This window comes from Dama dama, chromosome 9, assembly GCF_033118175.1.
Source record: "Dama dama isolate Ldn47 chromosome 9, ASM3311817v1, whole genome shotgun sequence".
Classification (NCBI taxonomy): domain Eukaryota; kingdom Metazoa; phylum Chordata; class Mammalia; order Artiodactyla; family Cervidae; genus Dama; species Dama dama.
Genome location: NC_083689.1, coordinates 81,979,225 through 82,002,680, shown reverse-complemented (window position 1 = coordinate 82,002,680; position 23,456 = coordinate 81,979,225). Strand labels below are relative to the sequence as shown.

Here is a 23,456-nt window from a genome sequence, read left to right as displayed (position 1 = left end):
TACTGGCAGCTGTTTCCATTTGATAATTTACGATGAGAAACAGGTTCAGGAAAGAATTGGCCAGTTTGCCAACAGAAATGCAGACAGGGACAGAACTTTAAGAGAGGAAGTGATTATAGACCATGAAATCAGTAAAGAGGGAAGTGAAGACTTGAGCAAGGGAGTTGAAAGGATGGTGAAAAGACGGTGGGTGAGAGAGTTGGAAGTCCTCAAGGGGTTGAATGATTGTTGAACTTGAGGTTCCTGAAGGCAGTGAGGTGGACAAACAAGTGGGGAGGAAAAGTGGGGGAAGATTAAAATCACATGAAAAGTAAGAAAGTCAAATATGCTCCATAAAAACAACATCAGCTCTTCTGTGTTCTGCCATGCTCAACAGCTACTGCGCACAGCAAGAATTCCTGTGTGATGTTCTTAGGCAGCCAAGTTCTCCAGGCAGAGGCTCGGCTGGAGGCAGTGGGCCTGGAGCCACAGCTGATGATGTGGGGCTTGCTGGCCCCCAGGGAGTGGAAATAGAAGAAAAATGGAAAGGTAAGTTTGGGGGGAAAGAAAAACCCAAACGCTTTTGCTCAAGAAACAGGAAAGACTGGGAAAACTATTCAGAGTTTGGATGAGGATATAGGCATTGCAGAATCAGCTTCTGGTTAAGGATCGATGTGTGATTGATTTTTCAGGCCTGACCCCAGGCGATTAAGAAGGCTTTATCCAGAATACCTGGTGGGACGAGGGAGGAAGCTGCCCTCCCCTCACCAGACCTGGGGCACAGCCTGTGAACTTCTGTTTCTGAAGGCGGTTGCAGTCAAGGACTTAGGGCCATTCCTATCCGTCACTTTCATTCCAGAATGTTTTTTTGTTTTTTGTTAAATGTGAGTGGCATGTGGGATCTTATAGTTCCCCGACCAGGGGGAACAGCCTTGCCCTTGCACTGGAAGTGCTGGTCTTAACCACTGGACCACCAGGTAAGTCCCTTATAGGTTTCTATCTGAGGACCTCTGCCCCTTATGAGCGAAGGGGAGAATCTTGAAAACTTTTCCATTCCCAGACTTTCCCCCTCGTCCCCTCACCAGCAGTGTCAGGATCCATAAAATGCTGGAGCCTTTGGTTCCAGGACGCCTTCAGCAGTAAGACATCCCCATGTAGCTCTGATGCCACTGACTCTCAGCTGGGGTGCCTTTCCATGGAGGAATGTGGAACAGGGGAGCTGGCACTTTCTCAAATTGTAGCTGCTTGCTTATTCCATCACACTGCGTGTGAAGTCACTTCAGTTGTTTCTGACTCTACAACCCTGTGGACCGTGACCATCCAGGTAAGAATACTGGAGTGGGTTGCCATGTCCTTCTCCAGGGGATCTTCCCAAATCCATATCTCTTACATCTCCAGCATTGGCAGGCAGGTTCTTTACCACAAGTGCCCATTCGATCACAGAAGTGATTAAAGACCAAAGTCTCTCATTTTGACTCCTTGCCTTTTGAACTCCTCCCACACCTGGCAGCTCAGCTGAGCTCCTTACAAACAAGATTAGCAGGTAGTCCTCAATCAGGGACTAAAGAGGCAGGAACACCAGTAACTTCATTCACAGACTCCAACCCTTCTCCTCCTGGGAATCTCAAGGGGTCTCCTGGGCTGTCATAGAGACCCCGCAGAAAAGCTCAGCTGTCATCTTCCAGTGATTCAATGTGCTGTCCTAATTCTGCCTTTCCCAATTGACAGCAAGAACTGTATGGGATAAAATAGTCGTGTCAGCCCTGGACGCACATTAGAATCAGCTGGGGACTTACCAAAAACATGCCAGGCCTTCTTTCCCCTAGAACGTCAGGTTTTAATTTCACTGACTTAGAGAAAGAATACAGTTCTTCACAACTGTATTCTCCAGCACTCCTATTCCCAGATCTATTGTATTCCTATATGTATTCCCAGATCTCCTCTTCTCCAGCTCTGTCGAACCTTGGGTGATTCCTGTCGCTTTCCTGACCCTCAGCTTCCTCCTCTGTGATGTGGGAATGATAACCCTTGCCTCCCGGGGGGTGCTGTGTGGCTGAAGTGAAGCAAAGTGTCTAGAGGTACCTGGAACATACCACGGGCACAGTAAATGTTGTCTCCATCAGAACGTGAATCAAGAGGAATTTCCTGTGAGCCCAAGAGCCAGGAAAGACTACTAGGAAGAAAGAGTTAGACTTGCCTCCTTAAGGAGGAACACAGATTCAATTAGGTGGAGGGGCCACTCTCAGATCTGAGCAATCAGGGCCCCAGTCCAGGGCCCCACATATTGCGGGCTGCACTCTGGCCTTCCCCTGTCTGCACCTTGGCCAACAGGGCAAGGAGTCCATAGTGGCTGAGTGCCGTGCCCCCAGGAGCTCACGCCTCCACCTTCTAGATCATGCATCGGGGCCAAGTCTTCCCCAGGCCAGTCCTCCTGAGGGTACCATCCTCCCAGTTAGCAAGTCCAGCCCAAGGGGCTTAATGGAGGCTGTTTGAGGGGCAGGATCAAATCTTGGATTTGAGGGCTGGGAGTCTATTTACAGACATACGTGTGCATTCCTTCAGGTTGTGGGGGCAGAACCAGGGGTGGGAAGAAAAGGGGGCAGGTCACCGGTCAGGGGCTCTTACACGCTCTGTCACTCCAGCAACACAGACGTTTCGAATGGTGCTGACACCAGTATTCATTTTACAGCCAAGATTAATCTGAACATTTCCGTTTCAGTATTTTCTGGTACGTTTGTTCTTGTGATTAATTTAAAAACAACACTTTGCAATCAAATAAGTGCTTTATCTCTATGCCTGAGATATCATAAGTGGTTGATAAATACAAGTGTAGTAGAATTCAAATGTATTCACTGCAGCTCAGATGGGGTTAAAGCATCTTGCTTGGTCGAGGGTTTGCAGCTGGGAGGGAAACTACCACTTGAAAAGAAATTGGTTTCTTCTGGCTTAAAACAGTCCCAAAGGTTTTCTTCTCCCTCCTCATTCTTCCTCCCCTCATCCCCAGAGGCATCAGGGTGGAGGAAGCTGACGGACATCATAGTGAGGGTGTGTGGAAAGCTGAGGTCTATGGGTTCCCCCCACTGGTTTCTGCTGACACTGTTTGCGTCAGGGTCCATCTCACCTGGCCTTCGAGCATCGGCCTCCAGCCTGACTGCCTCTGCTGGGCTGGGCTCAGCCATGGCTCTTGTCACTCCTCATTCTCTGAAACTAGCAGCAGGTTCTACCCAGCTTCCAGCTTGAAGCAATCCCTCTTAGAAGCTCAGCTCATTTCCCTCCCCACCACTGCCACCCCGCCCACCCACCAGCACAGGCTTTCTGTTACACTGACGACAGGAGGAGAGATGGGAGGAAGGGATGATGTGCCAAGCTCTGTGCAGGTACTTCAGCTGTGCACTGCTTTCCACAATCATTTCCCGGAAGCCAGTAAGACAGGCATTTTGACAGGAAGTTCCCATCCAGTCCCTAGCGTTATGGGCCGAATTGTGTTTCCCCAAATTAAAACGTTGAAGCCCTAACTGTCAAATATGGCTTTATTTGGAGATGGGGACTTTATGGAGGTAACTAGGGTTCCAGGAGGTCATAGGGTGGAGCTGTAATTTGACAGGGCTGGAGTGCTCCTACAAAGAGGAAGAGACCAGAGATCCCACCCTCCTCTCCTATCTCTCTCATCTCCCTTGCGCACTCAGAGAAGAGACCATGTGAGGACCCAGGGAGAAGGCAGCCCTTGACAAGCCAAGGAGAGATGCTTCACCAGACACCAACCCTGCTGGCACCTTGACCCTGGGCTTCCAGCCTCCAGAAATGGGAGAAGGTGCATGTCTATTGAAGCCACGCAGACCATGGTATTTTGTTATACAGCCTCAACAGTCTAAGATGCCTAAGCACCCCAAATTTAATGCCTTCTGGGGACCCAAGCAAGTCAGGTGCTACCTGTGTCCTGAACCTTGCCGGCCATGGGAGTTACAGTCCCGTACTTCCTTCCTGCCATTATCCTCCAAAACCAGCTTTCATCTTCCCTCCCTACATTGCCTTAGTCCTTGTTCCCATATTTCTCCTGGGATTTACCATCTCATCCCATTTGCCCAAAGACCAATCTGCGGCTCAGAGACATTCTTTATGAGGATTTTTTTTTTTAATGCCATTTCTCCACTGATGGTCACATGTCAAGCAGCTTCACACATGAACTATAAATTGTTTGTGTATATGTGGGAATGCTCACACCAAGGAAGGAGGCCAAGGTTTCCCTGCCCTGTCCTCAATCTGGAAGGACAGAAATGCTCTACGGAGGCTCTAAAAGCTCCTTATCGAGGCTGAGCTGACTCTGAGGAAGGACTGGACCCCTTAAGATTCTGGAAGCAATCATCCTGTTTTCTGGGAGTCCATTCTCAGCCTGAGGGTTTTCTCTCTCTCTTTCTTTTTTTTTTTTTTTTGGCCACTCTACCCAGCATGTGGGGTTCCCTGACTAAGGATTGAACTTGTGCCCCCTGTAGCAGAAGCATAGAGTCTTAACCCACTGGACCAGCAAGGAAGTCCTCTTTTTTTCTTTCCCTGTTTTTTTTCAGCCTCCAGGTTTCATCTCAGCCATGAATCTGTTAGCTTAGGATTGTAGAAAGGGCTTTTCAAAGTAGAGGAAGCAGCACAGACCTCAGTGGAAAGGCCAGTGATTTTGGAGTCAGACTCCTGTGGGTCTGGTTTCTGGCTGTGAGTCTTACTGGAGGACCTTAAGCAAGTCATGTCATCTCTCCAAACTGCAGTTTCCTCACCTGTTAAATAGAAATGATCCTGGCTTTGCAAGGTTTTAATAGAGTTCACATTGTGTATGGAAATGCCTGGTTTGGGGTTCTGCAGACATTTACTGTATTCACCCTCTTCTTCCTGAGTCAGTCTGGCCAACAAATCTGAACCGTAGCCCTCCCCCTGCATTGTAGCGTGTGTGTGTGTGTGTGTGTGTGTGTGTGTGTGTGTGTGTGTGTGTGTGTGTGTGAGATAGGGAAGCGGAGGGGAGGAGCAGAAGGGGTGGCTGCCATTTAAAAATCTGATTTATATTTTTCTTGTGTGAAGGAAGTGTGTCCTCAGAAAACGCAGACTGCCCATAGTCTCTGTGTGAACACACCTTTAGGAAGGTGGACCCGCTTTCTAAATGATACTTTAGGGACCAGTCATTCCTGGATGAAATGTCCAGGACCTTGGCAATCGGCAGTGGGGAGTTCTTGAATGGATGAGTGAATGAATAAATAAAAGGCCTTTTAAAAGCATGATTTGGAACATTCACAGCTCTCCTGGGATTGTTCACTCTCCTGCTCCCTTTGGACTGATGTGGAGAGCCAGAATTGATGTACTGAACTTTAGGTCTGCAGGAAATGCCTCTCAGAGACAGGTACTTTCTGAGAGTCATTTTCCTGGTTATTTCTCAGACCCTTGGTGATGCCACTTTGAATGTGTTATGCCTTACATTGGGAATACTTTGTTAGGTGGACTCACAGCCTACCTCCATACCCTGTATTACTATTTTGAAATCTAAGAAAAAGGGGAATTCCCTGGTGGTTCAGTGGTTAGGACTCCACACTCTCACTGCCAAGGGCCCAGGTTCAATCCCTAGCCTCAGAACTAAGATTCCCACAAGCCACATGGCATGGCCAAAAAAAAGTAAAGAGTATCATCAGGAGGGAGAGAAAGAACAAAGAAATCAAGAGTCCTGATCCGTGTCTTTGTGTCAGGACTTGTGCGGTCTCTTTAGCATGGGCCCTGTGGGGGCGAGGTAAGATCCTACTGGTGTACAAGAAATAGCAATGGATAAAGAGCTCCAAAGACTGGCAATTGAGTTCCATCTGGCTGTGCAAACTTGAGCAACCAATTTACCTTCAGAAGCTCTGTTGCCTCTTGTGTAAAAAGGTAATGGTAACAAAGCCATCTTGGGGCTGGCATTCTCACTACATGCTGTGTGCTCAGTCACTCAGTTATGTCCAACTCCTTGCCACCCCATGGACTGTAGTCTGCTACGCTCCTCTATGAAATCTTCCAGGCAAGAATACTGATGTGGGTTGCCATTCCCTTCTCCAGGGGATCCTCCCGACCCAGGGATTGAACCCAGGTCTCCTGCATTGGCAGGCAGATTCTTTACCACTGAGCCACCTAAGAAGCCCCATTACACATAACAGCAAATGCAAAAGGTCTTATTTGAAGAGGAAAGTTGTTGTTGTTGTTTAGTTGCTTAGTCATATCCGACTCTTTTGTACTCCTATGGACTGTAGCCTACCAGGCTCCTCTGTCCATGGGATTTCCCAAGCAAGAATACTGAACTGGACGGCCATTTCCTTCTCCAGGGGATATTCCAGACTCAGGGACTGAACCCACATCTCCTGCATTGGCAGGCGGATTCTTTAACAGTGAGCCACCAGGGAAGCCTGAAGAGAAAAGTATTGACTATTTATTATGATTAGAACTCTGGCTTGGAGTCAGACAGATGGTTAGTCCCAGTGCCAATACCCAGTGTCACTCCCTGGAGTCAGGCTTGGTCACATGATGTGGTCAATGTGTAGGAAGTGCTCCCCCCAACTCTACCCCCCCTTCCAAAGATAACTTTATAAGCTCATTTCCCCAGCCCTTGTGATGAGGAAGTACATGTGAAGAGGGGCCCTGAACAGTCAGGATTTTGAGTGGGTGGAGTAGGCACAGTCCCCAAGCTGTTGTTCTTGATTGACCCCTTTCATCAGGTATCTTAGCTATTTTAGGGTTTGGGGGATTTGGAGATGTGGGGATAACTCAGTGTAGCCTCACTGATACACCTGGGTACTGTTTCTTTATGTCATTTAATAGAAAAACAGTGCACGAAGAAAATACACAGTAACACGGAGCACAGTACAGTCTTGGGCACATCTCAGGGACCGCCCGAGCTGGGTGGCTACTTGCCGCCGCTCTTAGGAAGGGGCCGATAGACCCCGACCACCACAGCGTGGTCCCTTTCGTAGGGCTCCAGAGTCAGCTGTTCTTGAGGCTTTAAATTCTCCTGCTGCAACTTCCTCACCTCAGAGGCGAACACCGCCTCGGCCGACGCGGTAGAGTCGATGCAATTGGCCTTGATGGAGATAAGAAAGTGGCCCCCGTTGCGCAGGAAGGTATGGGCGTTCAGAGCCACGATGCGGGACTGGTCCGGCTGCGCCACGTCGGCGAAGATCACGTCCACCATGCCGATGAGCATGCGGTACTTGAGCGGGTGGCGCGCATCTTCGAGGACCGGGATGATGTTGGTTCGCTTCTTGGCCACGTTGACGAGATCGCGGCCGGCGCGGTGGGAGAACTCGACCGCGTAGACCAGGCCGTCCGGGCCGATGATGTCGGAGACGTGGGACACAGTGGTCCCCGAGGCGGCACCCAGGTACAGCACTTTGGACTTGGGCTTGATGTGAATCTGGTCGACCCCGCCCAGGATGGCCGCGGCCAGCTTGGAGCGGAAGGGGTTCCACGTGCGGTATTCCAGCTTCTCACCACCCTCGGTCACCGTGACCCGCCGCTCGCCGTACACCGACTGGCCCGGTACCATGTTCAGCGTGACCAGCGCGTCCTCCGCCCCGCGGTAGATGAAGACGCCCTCGTGCCGGTGCGGCTCCACCGACACCGTCAAGACGCTCTTCCTGCGGCGGTTCTTGCTCTTGGCCACGCCGCGCAGCTGCCCGCCGCCTCCGCGGTCCCCCCGGCCGTCTCCTCCGCCGCCACCGCGCCCCCGGCCCCGGCCGCCACCGAAGCCGCGCGTCCGCGCCCCGAAGCCGCCCTTGCCTCCAGGGCCGCCGTCGCCTCCTGCTCCCTTGCCCGCTCCGCCTCCGCCCCCGCGCCCTCCGCCCCAGCCGCCACCTCCACGGCCGCCAGACCCACCACGACGCAAGCCCACCGTCGACTTCATGGTGCGCCTGGGGACCAAGGTGGGGGTGGGTGTGGCTGGTGGCGGTTGTCAGGGGTTACCGATGGCTTGGAGCAGTTGTCTGGGACTGCTGGTACCTGGGCGTGGTTGTCAGGGGTCACCTGTGGCAGAGAGAGGTTTTCAGGGGTCGCTGGAGGTCCCAGGCGGTGGTCCTGATGCCGGAGGAAGGTTAGCAGCAGCGATTGCCTGCTGGCTTAGCCGCGGCAGGCTGCAGGGGCGAGGTGGGCGCGGGCGGTGGGGACCAGCTCTGCCGCAGTGCCTGCATCCCTGGAGCCGCCCTTTGACGCAGCGATGGGCGTCATTGCATCACACTCGCTATGGCGACCCGGTAGCCCCGGAAGCCCCTTTTCCCAGCCCTCTCCCGCTGCCTGCTTCCTTGGAGGCATCCCTTTCGCACTTCCCCATCTCTGCTTTCTCAGGGACCCCTGGCAGTTCTCCAGGGGTGCAGGAAAGGGGAGAATCTCCTTGGCAGGAGAAGGGGAGACAAACATCGGTTTCTGTCCTTGCTCTGCCGCTAGCTTGCTGTGTAGTCTCAGAAAGCTTTATCTGACCTCTGAGCGTCTTATCTGAACTTGAGCTAGTGTCTTGACATACCTGGGTCTCATTATTCCATCTGTAAAGCAGAACCTACCTCAAAGGTTTGTTTTGAAGCACTGCAAACCCTTGCCTCAGCTATGGTATGTTAAGTGCTCTATATAAGCATTAGCATTTTCTTAAAATCTTTTTTAAAATTAATATTTATTTTATTTTTGGCCGTGCTGAGTCTTCGTTGCTTTGCTGCTTTGTGAGGGTTTTCTCTAGTTGCGGTGAGCAGTGACTTCTCTTGTTGCTGAGTGCAGGCTCTAGACAGTATGGGGGCATCAGTAGTTACTGCAGACCCACTCTTAAGAGTGGGGCCTCAGTAGTTGTGGCACATGGGATAGCTGCTCCCAGGTATGTGGATTCTTCCCTGACCAGTGATTGAACCTGCATCCCCTGCACTGGCAGGTGGATTCCCATCCACTGTGTCACCGTGGAAATCCAGCATTAGCATTTTAAAAAAGATTTTTAAAAAACTTTTGGCTGTACCATGCAGCTTGCAGGATCTCAGTTTCCTGATTAGGGATTGCATCCAGTCCAGTGCAGTGAAAGTGTGGAATCCTAACCACTAGATCACCAGAGAACTCCCTGTTTAGTTTCTCAGTGTACTGAGTTGGCCAAAAAGTTCATTTGGGTTTTTCAGTAACATGGAAAATCTGAATCAACTTTGTGGCCAACTTGTATTTCTTTCGGAGAAGGCAATGGCGACCCACTTCACTACTCTTGCCTGGAAAATCCCATGGGCGGAGGAGCCTGGTGGGCTGCAGTCCATGGGGTCACTAAGAGTCGGCCACGACTGAGCGACTTCACTTTCCCTTTTCACTTTCATGCATTGGAGAAGGAAATGGCAACCCACTCCAGTGTTCTTGCCTGGAGAATCCCAGGGATGGGGGAGCCTGGGGGGCTGCCGTCTATGGGGTCGCACAGAGTCGGACACGACTGAAGCGCGCAGTCGCAGCAGTATTCCTTTTGGTTGATTTTTAATTGAACTGTATTGCTGGTAGTGCTTTTGCCACCTAGAAGTGGCTCTGGCCCTGTTTTATGAGGTTGGTGGAAATGCTTCTTGGTACAGCTATCAAATCCTTAAACAACACACCTATACTTCGCTTAGTTATTCCACTTGGAAGTTTTTATCCTAGAGGGATGATTCCAACAAGAAGTGATGGTAAGTAGAAGCAGGGGAGTGGGGGTGTCTGGTAGTGTGATGATCATCATTGTCATGGAAGTGTTGGTGGAGGTGATGAAGCAGCCTAATCTAAGAGCTGTTTAGAAGATAGACTCCACAGGACTTGCTGCTGGAAAGGAAATGGGAAGTCAAAAAGAGGACAGTTCCAAGCCAGGGATTGCCAAAGGAATAGTGGCTCCCCTGGTGTGATTAATAGGCTGCAAGCTACAGCCCTGGTTTCTCTTTATTTAGTTCCGCTCTTTTCCATCAGCTGTGCTAAATCCTAAAACCTGTTCTGAGAATATGGGACAAGAAAATATTGACTCTTCAGCATGAATGGGGACACATAGGCCAGAGTCCTAAATCCTGTAACACATTGTGTGGAATCACTTCAGTTGTGTCCGCCTCTTTGCAGCCCTGTGGACTGTAGCCCTCCAGGCTCCTCTGCCCATGGTATTCCCAAGGCAACAGTGCTGGAGTAGGTTGCCATGCCCTCCACCTGGGGATCTTCCCGACCCAGGGATCACACCTGCGTCTTTAACGTCTCCTTCATTCGACAGCACCACCTGCGAAGCCCCTATAATACATCAACAGGAACCAAAATCTCATGTTTATAGTTGAATTTTAGTCTGTGTCTCAAAAATCTGCTCTTTAAATGTGCAGCATCTTCCTGAGCATAAAAAAAGAACCATTAGGCAGCACCACAGACAGCAAAACAGGTGTCAATGCAGAGGCATACTCGTTCTATCAGAACCATGGACAGCAACACCAATGGGGCCAGTTAAGCTACTGGAGCTGGCTTCGGGCTCATCTAGGAGCCATGGGAGATGGCGTAGGTAGGTGGTGTAAGCAACCAGTGGACCTCTCTATGAGTGGGACTAAATGTTTGGTCCAGCTAGAGACAAAACGTACCTGAAAATTAAGGCAACTGTCAGGCAGGGTGCACACAGAAAAGCTTTCATTTCATCCTGGATCAGGAGTCTTCGTAATTCAAATTCATGGATAGCAACACCCACAGGTCTGGTTTTCTCTTCTGGTCAAAATGCCTCCTGAATGTGGGCTAGAAGTCTGTGTGCTGAAATGTGGACAAGGAGTCAGAGAGTGCAATGTATGGTTCCTAAGATGGATGGTTCACATAAAACACTCTCCTTAGAGGTTCCTACTCTTCTCACAAGGGGTGTTTGTCCAAATTGAATCTTCCTGCATCAGGGATCAAACCCATGTCCCCTACATGGGCAGGTAGAGTCTCAACCACTGGGCCACCATGGGAAGTCCAGAAAGGAGTCATTATTGAGTGGATTAGCACCGTGCATGATTAGAGCTCAGTTGTTCTGATTACCCTCTGAAGAACTGTACAGGTCATCTCAGAATTGTTCCAGCACAGGCTGGGAGGCTGGGGCAGTCATCCACCATTCTTCCTTCCCCCATTGTCAGGAGTTGTTTCTGAGGCATTAACTGTCTTATCCTTTGAGTTGCTCCTGTGCATGGTTCAGCAGATTCCCCTGATGCTTCAGACAGCCCTCAGGTGGGGAAGCCAGCATTCGGAGTGGGAAGCTGCAACCATACTGGAAGCTGCTTACCACCCACAGCTGCAGGTGAGCTCCAAGGTGAGTCTAGGCGATATTAGGCATCAACAGTGCCTGCTTCAGTTGGCCACCGCATCTCAAATACAGCCAGAAGTTTGTTGTGCAAACAGAACTTGGAAGAAATACGTGACTCATAAAGCTTATTACATCAGGAGATACTATAAATGTCATACTATAAATATACTGTCTGTAAAATAGGCTTTCAAGTTAGCAACACGAAGCTCTCATCAATAAGCATTAATATTGTCCCCTCTGGCTCACAGTATGATGAAGGTATGCAGTTACACCTGAATAGCTTATTCCTTTTATTCTCTTTTATTAATATTTGGGGGTGCTAAAGCCCAGTCTTCCACAATGAACCCTCTCCACTATGCCGCCAGGCTACTGAAGGAGATCAGAATCCAACACAAAGAGATCTGCCAAACTTGTAAATAGTTTAGATAATTCTGTTTGCCCCTCCAGGTATAAGCCTTTGAGGGCACAACTTCTGACACGTTCTGACTTTGTCATATCACTTTCTGTTGTGTTGTCATTAATTCTCCTTTACCACAATACCAGCATCTCCTAGATGCCTGTTCACAGCCTCTGTTTTAAATGAACAGTGCACCTGCTATTCATTTCAGAACTGATTTTGTTGTTGTTCAGTCCATAAGTCATGTCCCACTCTTTGCAACCCCATGGACTGTAGCATGCCAGGTTTGCTCAAACTCATGTCCATTGATTCAGTGATTCTATCTAACCAGCTCATCCTGTGCCACCCCCTTCACACCCTTCAATCTTTCCCAGCATCAGAGCCTTTTCCAATAAGTTGGCTCTTCACATCAGTTGGCTTTTCAGCTTTAGCATCAGTCCTTCCAGTGAATATTCAGGGTTGGTTTTCTTTTGGATTGACTGGTTTGATCTCCTTGCAGTCCAAGGAGCTCTCAAGAGTCTTCTTCAGCACCACAATTTGAAAGCATCAGTTCTTCGGTGCTCAGCCTTCTTCATGGTCCAACTCTCATATCCATACATGACTATTAGAAAAACCATAGCTTTGACTATGTGGACATTTGTTGGCAAAGTGCTTTGCTTTTTAATACACTGTCTAGGTTTATCATAGCTTTCCTTCCAAGGAGCAAGTGTCTTTTAATTTCATGGCTGCAGTTACCATCAGCAGTGATTTTGGAGCCCAAGAAAATAAAATCTGTCACTGATTTTACTTTTTCCCCCTATATTTGGCATGAAGTGATGGGACCAGATGCCGTGATCTTATAGTTTTTTGAATGTTGAATTTTAAGCCAGCTTTTTCACTTTCCTTTTTCAGCCTCATCAAGAGGCTCTTTAATTCCTCTTCACTTTCTTCCATTAGAGTGGTATCATCTGCATATCTGAGGCTGTTGATATTTGTCCTGGAAATCTTGATTCCAGCTTGTGATTCATCCATTCAGCATTTTGCATGATGTACTCTGCATATAAGTTAGATAAGAAGAAAGAAAAGAAAGAAAAAGTCGCTCAGTCATGTCTGACTCTTTGCAACCCCATGGACTGTAGCCTACCAGGCTCCTCTGTCCATGGGATTTTTCAGGCAAGCGTACTGGAGTGAGATAAGCAAGTTAGATAAGCAAGGTGACAATATACAGCCTTATTCTCCTTTCCCAATTTTGAACAAGTAAGTTGTTCCACTCCATACTGGGGTGGTTTGCTATTCCCTCCCCCAGGGGATAACATTTTGTTAGAACTCTCCACTATGACCCATCCATCTTGGGTGGCCCTGCATGGATGGCATGGTTCATAGCTTCATTGAGTTACGCAAGCCCCTTTGCCACGACAAGGCTGTGATCCGTGAAGGGGTCGGAATTGATACTCTCAAGCAATTCATGCATTCCCACGTGAGTCCATTAAATGGAATCAACTGGGAGGAGTGGCTTGTGATTACAGTAAATTCTAAATCTAATGATTTGTGCTTCCCTGGTGGCTCAGTGGTAAATAATTCACTTGGCGATGCAGGAGACATGGGTTCGAGCCCTGGTCCGGGAAGATCCCACACACCCTAGAGCAGCTAAGCCCGTGTGCCACTAGAGCCCAGGAACCACAACTACTGAGCCTGCCTGTCTCAACTGCTGAAGCCTGCAAGCCCCAGAGCCCATGCTCCACAACAAGAGAAGTCAGCACAACGAGAAGCCCATGCACAGCAACTAGAGAGTAGCCCCTCTCCCCACAACTAGAGAAAAACCCTCATAGCAACGAAGAGTCAGCACAGCCAAAACAAATCTAATGAGCAACATCTTCATGAATTTAGAGTTGTTCTTGGGGGAGAAATTACTTTAAGCTAGCCACAGGAGTGTGCCATCTTCCTGGGATGCCTATTTTCCCAGGTTTTGTTGGTCCACCGTTCTCCCTAGATTTTATACCGGGACTTGAAGCAGTGATAGTTTCCCCAGATATCTTCCTACCCCTTCCCTTAGCTGCCCACCAGTTTCTTTACATTACTGATAACATGTTCAATAATCAGCTGTCGGTTCTAGCACCACTCTCCCTTAAGGTATGCAAGCCTAAGGTGGCTTTTTCAGGCTTTTCCCCACTGCCTTATTGCTGTTGACAGCTTCGGAGATATTACAAACCAAGTTTTCACATCTTGCTTCTGATCAGAGTCACCTTTCCCCAGGGTGATATTTGATGGCTCCCACAGAGATCTTTTCTGCCTCCTGGCTTTGATTCCTACCTTGCATTGCCTCTCTCTGTTGTTACAGGCTCTCTGTTGAGATGCTCTAGCCTGAGAGCACCCATCACCAGCAAGACTTTCAGCCCAGTGGGACATGTTCCACTTCTCCTGGGCATGACCCCAGAATGCAACCAAGGCAGGGACTCATGACAAGCACTGGCATCATAAAGAGATTGAGAGGTCAAAAAAACAAAAAAGAGCTCTGCCACTCAAATTTCATTTGGGGCCACTGATAATATTAAACTGTGTCTCATTTCCACAGGTTCTTTAGTAGTGGATCTTACCTGCTCCAGAAATTTATTTCTTTTTATTATGTAGTTTAATCTTTGGCTGCGCCGGGTCCTCATTGCTGTGTGCAGGCTTTCTCTCACCGTGGTCTCCCTCGTGGTCCATGGGCTCCACAGCGCATGGTTTCACTAGTTGTGGTCCATGGGGTTAGTTGTTCAGAGGCTGTGGGATCTTCCCTAACCAGGGATTTAACCCATGTCCCCTGCATTAGCAGGTAGGTTCCTAACCACTGGATCACCAAGGGAAGCCCCAGAAGTTTCTTAAAGGGATAAGTTGGCATTGTGATCCACACACTTCTCTCTGATAGCCAAGAACAACTATAGTCACTTCAACTTTTGCTTACCATTGACGTATTATTCCGGCATGTATGCCCTCTAATGATATTCATAATTTTATCTTCAGTAGTAACATGGAGTACATCAGTCCTACCCATAGCCTTAACAAGATATATGAGGAACTTTGCTCTATTTCTCTCACACAACATTCCAAAGAATTGCCTAAGGATGACTAGTCATGACTGAGGTAAAACCAGCTGGAAGGTTGTGCAGCCCCATCCCCAGTCTCATTGGTACTTAAGTGTTCATGCCCAAAGAGGCTTTTAGAAGCCATGGTTGACTTCCAAGAATGACTCCAGGGATTTCCATCTCTACCCCCCAGAGATAGCTGCAGTTGTATGTGGTGGAGATGGACTGGGCTATGATGCAGTAACATATTACAACCCCCAAATCTCAGTGGATTAATACAACATTTCCTACTTTCCTGTGTTTCATGTCCATTGAAGACCTATGGAAGGTTTGTTCTACAAAGTCACTTGCGAGGCTCAGCACCAACATCTTGTGGCTGTAACCTGAGAAACAAGAGGGTTCCCGTTGTTACCACACTACGGCGAGGGAAGAAATGACATGGAGAGCTCACTTCCCTTTTCCTGTGTTGTGTCCCGGGGCTTCACACAGTCATTTCTTCTCACAGCCCATTGGCCAGGACTAATCACATGCCCTGTCTAACTGGTGGGTGGGGTCTTTGGTGAATGGGAAACCTTTTGGCCACAGGTATCTACTGTAGAATGTCAGTCTGGCACACCTGAATCAATGTACCCACAAAACATCACAGACAAAATTTACTGTTAAGTGTGCATATATATAAATGTATTCTTCAAGGCAAATGTAATACCTTTTACTAACACATGACTAAAACCCAAAGTAGTACTCAATTCCCAATCACATATCTAATATAACATGTTAAGTGAAAAAGAGAACTGTCTCTTGTTTTAGTATCCGGGCCTTGGAGAATGATTCAGTTCCTTTAGTTGGGATTCCACTAATGTTTGCTCACTACCTCACTGGGTGAAGAACTTCATCTCTCACTCCATTCCCCCTACAGAATTAGTGACTGACACTCAAGAAATTCTCAAAAAGCTTTTTCAGTGTTATTCCAGAGAAGCAAGTTTTCTCACAGTTCTGGAGGCTGGAAGTTCAAGGTGAGGGTGCCAGTGGGTTTGATGGTTGGTTTCTGGTTGACCACCAGAAAGAGAGCTGTCTCTTTCTGGCTTGTAAATGACCACCTTCTCACCTTGTCCTTAGCTGGTAGGGAGGGAAAACAAGCTCTCTGGCATCTTTTTTCTTTTAGTTTATTTTATTGAAGTGTAGTTGATTTACAATGTTGTGTTGATTTCTGCTAGACAGCAAAGTGATTCAGTTATATACGTTCTTTTTTGTATTCTTTCCTATTATGGTGTATCATTGGATATTAAATGTTGTTCCCTGTGCCATACAGTAGGAGCCTGTTGTTTATCCATCCTATATATAATAGTTTGCGTCTTCTGATCCCAAACTCCCAGTCCTTCCCTACCCCACCCCCACCCACCTTGGCAACCACAAGTGTGTTGCTCTGTCTGTGTGAGTGTTTCCGTTTTGTGGATAGGCTTGTTTGTGTCATACATTAGATTCCACAGATAAGTGATATCATATGGTATTTATCTTTCTCTTTCTGACTTATTTCACTTCGTGTGATAATCTCTAAGTCCATCCATGTTGCTGTAAGTGGCATTATTTCATTCTTTTTTGCGGCTGAGTGGTATTCCATCACACACCTTTATCCATTCCTCTGTCAGTGGACATTTAGTTTGCTTCCGTGTCTTGGCTATCATGAACAGTGCTGCTGTGAACATACGGGTGCGTGTATCCTTTCCAATTATGCTGTTGTCTAGATACAGGCCCAGGAGTGAGATTGCTGGATTCTATGTCAACCAAGGGTTCCTTTGTTTCTTTAAAAAATTAATTTATTTGACTGGATCAGGTTTTAGTTGCAGCCCAGGGGATCATTGCAGCACACGGACCCTCTAGTTGTGGCTCGGAAACTTAGTTGCTCTGCTGCATGTGGGATCTTAGTTCCTTGAAAGTGAAAAGTGAAAGCTGCTCAGTCGCATCCAACTCTTTGTGACCCCTTGGACTATACAGTCTGTGGAATTCTTTAGGCCAGAATATTGGAGTGGGTAGCCATTCCTTTCTCCAGGGATTGAACCCAGGTCTCCCACACTGCAGGCAGAGTCTTTAACAGCTGAGCTACCAGGGAAGCCCAGGGATCAAATCCATGTCTCCTGCATTGTAAGGCGGACTCTCAACCACTGGACTACCAGGGAAGTCTCCCCAGAGGGTTCCTTTTTAATGGCTGAATAATATTCTTCTGTGTAATAACTTCTTTTTTTAATATATAGTTTTATTTATTTATTTATTTTTGGCTATACTGGGTCTTTGTTGCTGCATGGATTTTCTCTAGAGAAAGTGTCCGACTCTTTGCAACCCCATTGACTGCAGCACTCCAGGCCTCCCTGTCCTTCACCATCTCCCAGAATTTGCCCAAGTTCATGTCCATTTCATCAGCAATGCCATCCAACCATCTTATCCTCTGTCGCGCTCTTCTCCTGCCTTCAGTCTTTCCCAGCATCAGGGTCTTTTTCAATGAGTCAGCTGTTTGTGTCAGGTGACCAAAGTATTGGACCTTCATCCTCAGCATCAGTCCTTCCAATGAATATTCAGGATTGATTTCCTTTAAGATTGACTGGTTTGACCTCTTTGCTGTTCAAGCAACTCTAAGGAGCCTGCTTTAGCACCACAGTTTGTAAGCCTCAATTCTTCAGCGCTCTGCCTTTTTTTATGATCCAGCTCTCACAACCGTGTGTGACTGCTGGAGAGACCATAGCCTTGACTATATGGACCTTTGTCAGCAAAGTGGCTTTTTAACACACTGTCTAGGTTTGTCATAGTTTTCCTGCCAAGAAGTAATCGTCTTCTAATTTCAAGGCTGCAGTCACCATCTGCAGTGATTTTAGAGCCCATGAAAAGAAATTCTGTCACTGCTTCTACCTTTTCCCCTTCTATTTGCCATGAAGTAATGGGGCTGGATGCCATGATCTTAGTTTTTTTTTTTTTTTTAATATTTAGCTTTAAGCTGGCTTTTTCGTCCTCCTCCTTCACCCTCATCAAGAGGTTCCTTAGTTCTTCTTCACTTTCTGCCATTAGAGTGATATCATCCACATGTCTGAGGTTGTCGATGTTTCTCCCGGCAATCTTGATTCCAGCTTGTAACTCATCCAGCCTGGTGTTTCGCGTGATGTGCTCTGTGTACAAATTAAATAAACAGCCTTGCCATACTCCTTTCCCAGTCCTGAACCAGTCAGTTGTTCCATACAGGGTTCTAACTGTTGCTTTTTGACCTGCATATAGGTTTCTCAGGAGACAGGTAAGATGGTCTGGTATTCCTGTCTCTTTAAGAGTTTTCCACAGTTTGCTATGATCCACACAGTCAAAGGCTTTAGCATAGTTAATGAAACAGAGATAGATGTTTTTCTGGAATTCCCTTGCTCTCTTTGTTATCCAGTGAATGTTGGCAATTTGCTCTCTGGTGCCTTTGCCTTTTCTAAACCCAGCTTGGACATCTGGAAACTCTCAGTTCATGTAATGCTGAAGCCTAGCTTGAAGGATTTTGAGCATAACCTTATTAGCTTGGGAGATGAGTGCAGTTGTCTGGTGGTTTGAACATTCTTTAGTACTACCCTTCTTTGGAATTGGGATGAGGACTGACGTTTTCCAGTCCTGTGGCCACTTCTGGGTTTTCCAGATTTGCTGACATATTGAGTGCAGCACCTTGATAGCCATCTTTTAGGATTTTAAATAGCTCTGCTGGGATTCCATCACCTCCACTAGCTTTATTGACAGCAGTGCTTCCCAAGGCCCACTTGACTTCACACTCCAGAATGTCTGGCTCTGGGTGAGTGGCCACACCATCGTGGTTATCCGGGTCACTGAGATCTTTTTTGTACAGTTCCGTGTATTCTTTCCATCTCCTCTTGATCTCTTCTGCTTCTCATAGGTCTTTACTGTTTCTGTCCTTTTTTGTGCCCATCTTTGGATGAAATTTTCCTTTGATATTTCCAGTTTTCTTGAAGAGAAAGGTACACCAAACTAAATGCAGAGTTCCAGAGAATAGCAAGGAGAGACAAGAAGGCCTTCTTCAATGAACAATGCAATGCAATAGAGAAAAACTACAGAAAGGGAAAGACTAGAGAGCTCTTAAAGTGACCATTACCACCACCTAAAGTGAATACATTTTTATCATCCTATAAAGAGAGTATATATCCACTAAGCAGCCACTTCCCATTTTCCCTCTGTTTTTAGACCCTGGCAACCACTAATCCCCTTTCTGTCTCTGAATTTGCCTATTCTGGACATTTACTATAAATGTAATCATATAATTTGTGTCTGGCTTCTTTCATTTAGATAATTTTTTCAAGGTTTTTCCATCTTGTGGCATGTATCAGTATTTTATTCCCTTTTATGGCTAAATAATATTTCATTGTATAGATTACCACATTTTATTTATGTATTCATCAGTTGATAGACACTTGGGTGTTTCTACTTTTATCTATTATGAATGTTGAATAGTGCTGCAGTGGTATAAACATGCATACAAGTTCTTGAGTGAGCATGTTTTCAGGTCTCTTGAATATATACCTAGGAGCATTATTTTATGGTATTTCTGCATTTAATTGTTTGAGGATAAGAAGGTTAGGTAGCATCACTGACTCAACGGACATGAATCTGAGCAAACTCTGGGAGACAATAGAGGATGGAGGAGCCTGGCACGCGATGGTCCACGAGGTCACAAAGAGTTGGACATGACTTAGTGATTGAACAACAAGAACAGTCTAGTTATTCCAGCACCATTTATTGAAAAGATGTCTTTTCTCCATTAGTACGCTTGTTGAAAATCAATTAACCGTAGAATATGGGTTTATTTCTGGACTCAGGTCAATTCCATTGATCTATGTCTATCCTTAATGCCAGTCCCATGTTGTTTTGTTTACTGTTAATTTGTAGTAAGTTTTGAAATTGGGAATTGTGAGTTCTCCAACTGTTCTTTTTCAAGGTTTTGTCTAATCAGGGTCTCTTTCAATTCCATATGAACTTTAGGATCAGCTCGTCAGATTCTCCAAGGAGTTAGCTAGGGTTCTACTGATCATGAGTAGGCTGAATCTATAGATTAATTGGGGAAGTAATGCCATCTTAACAATAAGTCTTCCAAACCATGAATATGAAATATTGTTCCATTTATTTAGACGTTTTAAAAATTTCTTTCCATGTTTTGTAGTTTAATTCAGCATACAGGTCTTACACTCCCTTGGCTAAATGTATTACTAATTATTTTATTATTTTTGATGCCATTGTAAATGCATTTCTTAATTTTTGTATTGTTTGTTGTAAGCAATACAACAAACAAAATAGGAGTACAACTAATTTTTGTGCTTTGACTTCGTGTCCTGCAACCTTGTTGCTTTTACTAGCTCTACTAGTTGTCTTTGTCTATATGTGTATGTGTTCTTTAGGAAGTTTTTAAATATATAAAATAATATAATCTGTGAAAAGAGAATTTTACCTCTTCCTTTCTAATCTGAATGTCCTTTAGTTCCTTTTCTTGCCTAACTGCCCTGTGGCTAGAGTTTCAGACCAAAGCAGATTTCCCTGTCTTGTTCCCTATCTATTGATATATTCATGTGGAGTTTCCCCACACCCTCAATTGATTACTATGATGTATACTTTATTTTCAAAGGTTGAACCATTCTTACATTCCTGGATAGTCTCATTTGCTCATGATAACTTTTCTAATTTTTCCCAGTTCCTCCTTATAGTTTCTAGTTCCTTTTTACAGTAATCTTCCAGAGAATAGCAAGGAGAGATCAGAAAGCCTTCTTAAGTGAACAATGCAAAGAAATACAGGGAAATAACAGAATGGGAAAGACTAGAGATCTCTTCAAGAAAATTGGAGATACAAAGGGAATATTTCACGCAAATTTCTCCCAATAGCCTTTCTTAATTCCTTCAGTATTTTCATTAACCCTTTTTGAACTCAGTGTCTATTAAGCTTAAGAGGTCTGTTTCATTGTTCTTTCAGGGAAATTCTCCTGATCTTTTGTATTTGGGAAAGGTTCCTCTGCTTTTTCATTGTACTTGTATTTCTCTTGCTCTATGAGTTTAGGAAAAACAGTTATCTACATTGGTCTTGGAGGTCTATGCTTATGTGGGAACACCCCTGTGTAGCCTGCGTAGGTTTAATATTTCGGGTGTGAGGACTGTTTTGGTATGGATGGCTGCAACCTCTCAGTGTGGGCCAGCTGTTAATCCCCTTGATAGGAGGTGTGACTGGTGCTGCGGTGACCAGACCCGCCCTGGTGGTGGGAGGGGGCCTTCTCTTTGCCCTGTGGCTGTCACTACCCTGCTAGGGGCAGGGTCTGCTCTTTAGTTGTTGGGGCAGACGTCCCCAGATAGGTTTCTGCGCTGTGGTGCGAGGTGGACGGGATGGGAGCATTCCTACTGGGAGGGGCCCGCTGAGCTGTTCACCGGGGAGTGTGCCCTGCTGTGTCCCATGTCCCCCCAGAGTTCACAGTCGCGGGTACTGCCTGCTGCCCACCCCACCCGCCCGGCCATGGGCGTGTTGGCAATCAGCCCTGGTGTCGCTCAAGTCTCTGAGTTCCCCAGGACTGCAGAAGTCCCGCCCCCGGACCTGACGTGGGAGCCCACAGCTGAGATCCTGGCCTGGCCCAGCCCCCGGTGCAGGCACCCTCAGAGCCCGCAGCTTCGGGAGCACCCCTCTGCTCGGGTGTCCCTTAGGCCTCCGTTTTCAACTGTGCTTTCCACCCCACCCTGCACGTGGGCAGCCCGCTGGCGTCTGCTCCCGTGGTGGTGAGCCGGACCTGCAAGCCTGCCCGGGCCGGGCACACTCTCCTGGAGCCCAAGGCGGAGGGGGCTGACGTGTGGATAAAAAGGCTGTAATGGGCCCCTTATCACTGGAGCTTCACTTCTGTGGTGGGCCGGGCTTCTACCCCTGGTTGCGGTCAGCTGTACCACACTCCAGCCCCTTCAGGATGTCTCCAAGCAGCCAACACCAGTCCTCTCCCCAGGTCTGTCCTCAACCCTGTTTTCCAGCCCGTGCCTTTACCAGCGGATGCGCATTAGGCTGGGGTCACAGGGCGGTGGCACGGGCCACCTCTGTCTGTTCTGCCTTCCTCAAACTACCACGCCCTCCTGTGAGCCACTGAAGCTCCTTTTCTGTCCCAGCTCTCTCCCCACTGGTGAGGGGTCGTCCTAGGGTGTAGCAACTTTTCCTTTCTCCAGCTCCCTCCCAGGGGTGCTAGTCCTGTCCCACTTCCTCCCTCCTCCCACCCCCTTTCTTCCTACCCAGTTGTGTGGAGATCTTTCTCATCCTTTCAGGTGTTTGAGGACTTCCATTGGTGTTCAGTAGGTGTTCTGTAAGAATCCATTTGTAAATGTATTCTTGATGTATTTGTGGGAGGAGAGTTCCATGTCCTACTACTCTGCCATCTTGACTGGAGCCCCTCCTTTGCTCATAATTCTTTTAAAATTGTTCAATTTGATTTCTAGTACTTTTGAGGTTTTCTTTTCCATTTGTATTCACAAGGGATAATGATCTGTGCTTCTCTTGCCATGTTTCTGGCTTCAGTATCAGGGTGCACGCATGTGTGCTAAGTCGCTTCAGTCGTGTCCGGCTTTGTGACCTTATGGACTGTAGCCCACCAGGCTCCTCTGTCCTTGCGGTTCTTCAGGCAAGTATACTGGAGTGGGTTGCTGTGCCCTCCTCCAGGGGATCTTCCTGACCCAGAGATTGAACCCAAGTCTCTTACATCTCCTGACTGGCAGGCAGAGTCTTTACCACAAGTGCCACCTGGGAAGCCCTTGATGCTGAGTGGTTTACAGAACCTGCCTGCCAATGCAGGAGACCCAGGTTTGACTCCTAGGTCAAGATTCCCTGGAGAAGGAAATGGCAAGTCACTCCAGAAGTTTTGCCTGGGAAATCCCACGGGGTCACAATCAGACACACCTGAACAAATAAACATCATGGTAATACTGGCCTTCTAGAATGAGTTAGGTAGTGATTCTTCTTTATTTTTTGGAAGTTTGAGAACTGATGTTAATTCTTTTTATCAGAGAAGTCACCTGACCTTGGAATTTTATTGGAATTTTTTTGGTATAATTGACTCAATCTCTTTGTTTTAGGTCTACTCAGATTTTCTATTTCTTCTTCAGTCAGCTTTGGTATTTTGTTTCCATATTTTTTACATTTCACCTAGGCTGTCTATAATTTTTTTGGCATGCAACTAGACTATGTACAGTTATAATACATTTTATAATGTAAGGTTAGTAGTAATAGCTCCACTTTCATTTCTGATTTTAGTGATTTGAGCTTTTTCTTACCAGTCTAGCTATAAACGTTTGTCAATTTTGCTGATCTTTAGAACCAAATTTTCTTTCGATTCTATTGTTTCCCTATTCTCTATTTCATTCCTCTCCAGTCCGGTCTTTATTATTTCCTTCCTTCGGTCTTCAAAATGTTAACTAATTAGGAAAATGCAAATCACAACTGTGATACCACCTCACACCCAACAGGATGGCTACTATCAGAAAGTGTTGACAAAAATAGAAAAATGAGAACCCTTGTGCACCGCTGGTGGGAATGTAAAATGGTAGAGCTTCTGTGGGAAATGTGGCAGTTCCTAGAAAAAATAATTACTGTGATTTCTTTCTTGTTGCTTTCAAAGTTTTCAATTTGTCTCTCCACAGATTGTTTTAAAAAGGCTTTGTTTTTATCCTACTCGGAGTTTACTACACTTCTTCTATATGTACATTAAAATTTTTCATCAAATTTGAGAAATTTTTAGCCATTATCTCTTCA

The 23,456-nt window shown here is 46.7% G+C and overlaps 1 protein-coding gene and 1 pseudogene across 1 annotated transcript; one reads left to right on the top strand and one right to left on the bottom strand.

Moving 5' to 3' along the window:
- Window positions 1-370: 370 nt before the first annotated feature.
- Window positions 371-23,456, top strand: part of LOC133062643 (large ribosomal subunit protein eL20-like) — a 43,103-nt pseudogene continuing 20,017 nt past the window's right edge.
- On the bottom strand, window positions 6,816-8,142 carry FBLL1 (fibrillarin like 1). Its single transcript, XM_061149494.1, has one exon. The coding sequence runs from the start codon at window positions 7,874-7,876 to the stop codon at window positions 6,881-6,883; it is 996 nt and encodes a 331-aa protein (XP_061005477.1). The 5' UTR covers window positions 7,877-8,142; the 3' UTR covers window positions 6,816-6,880.

What these genes read in the sequence shown, in the direction of transcription:
- FBLL1 (XM_061149494.1), bottom strand. Translation starts at nt 7,876, where the DNA reads ATGAAGTCGACGGTGGGCTTGCGTCGTGGTGGGTCTGGCGGCCGTGGA.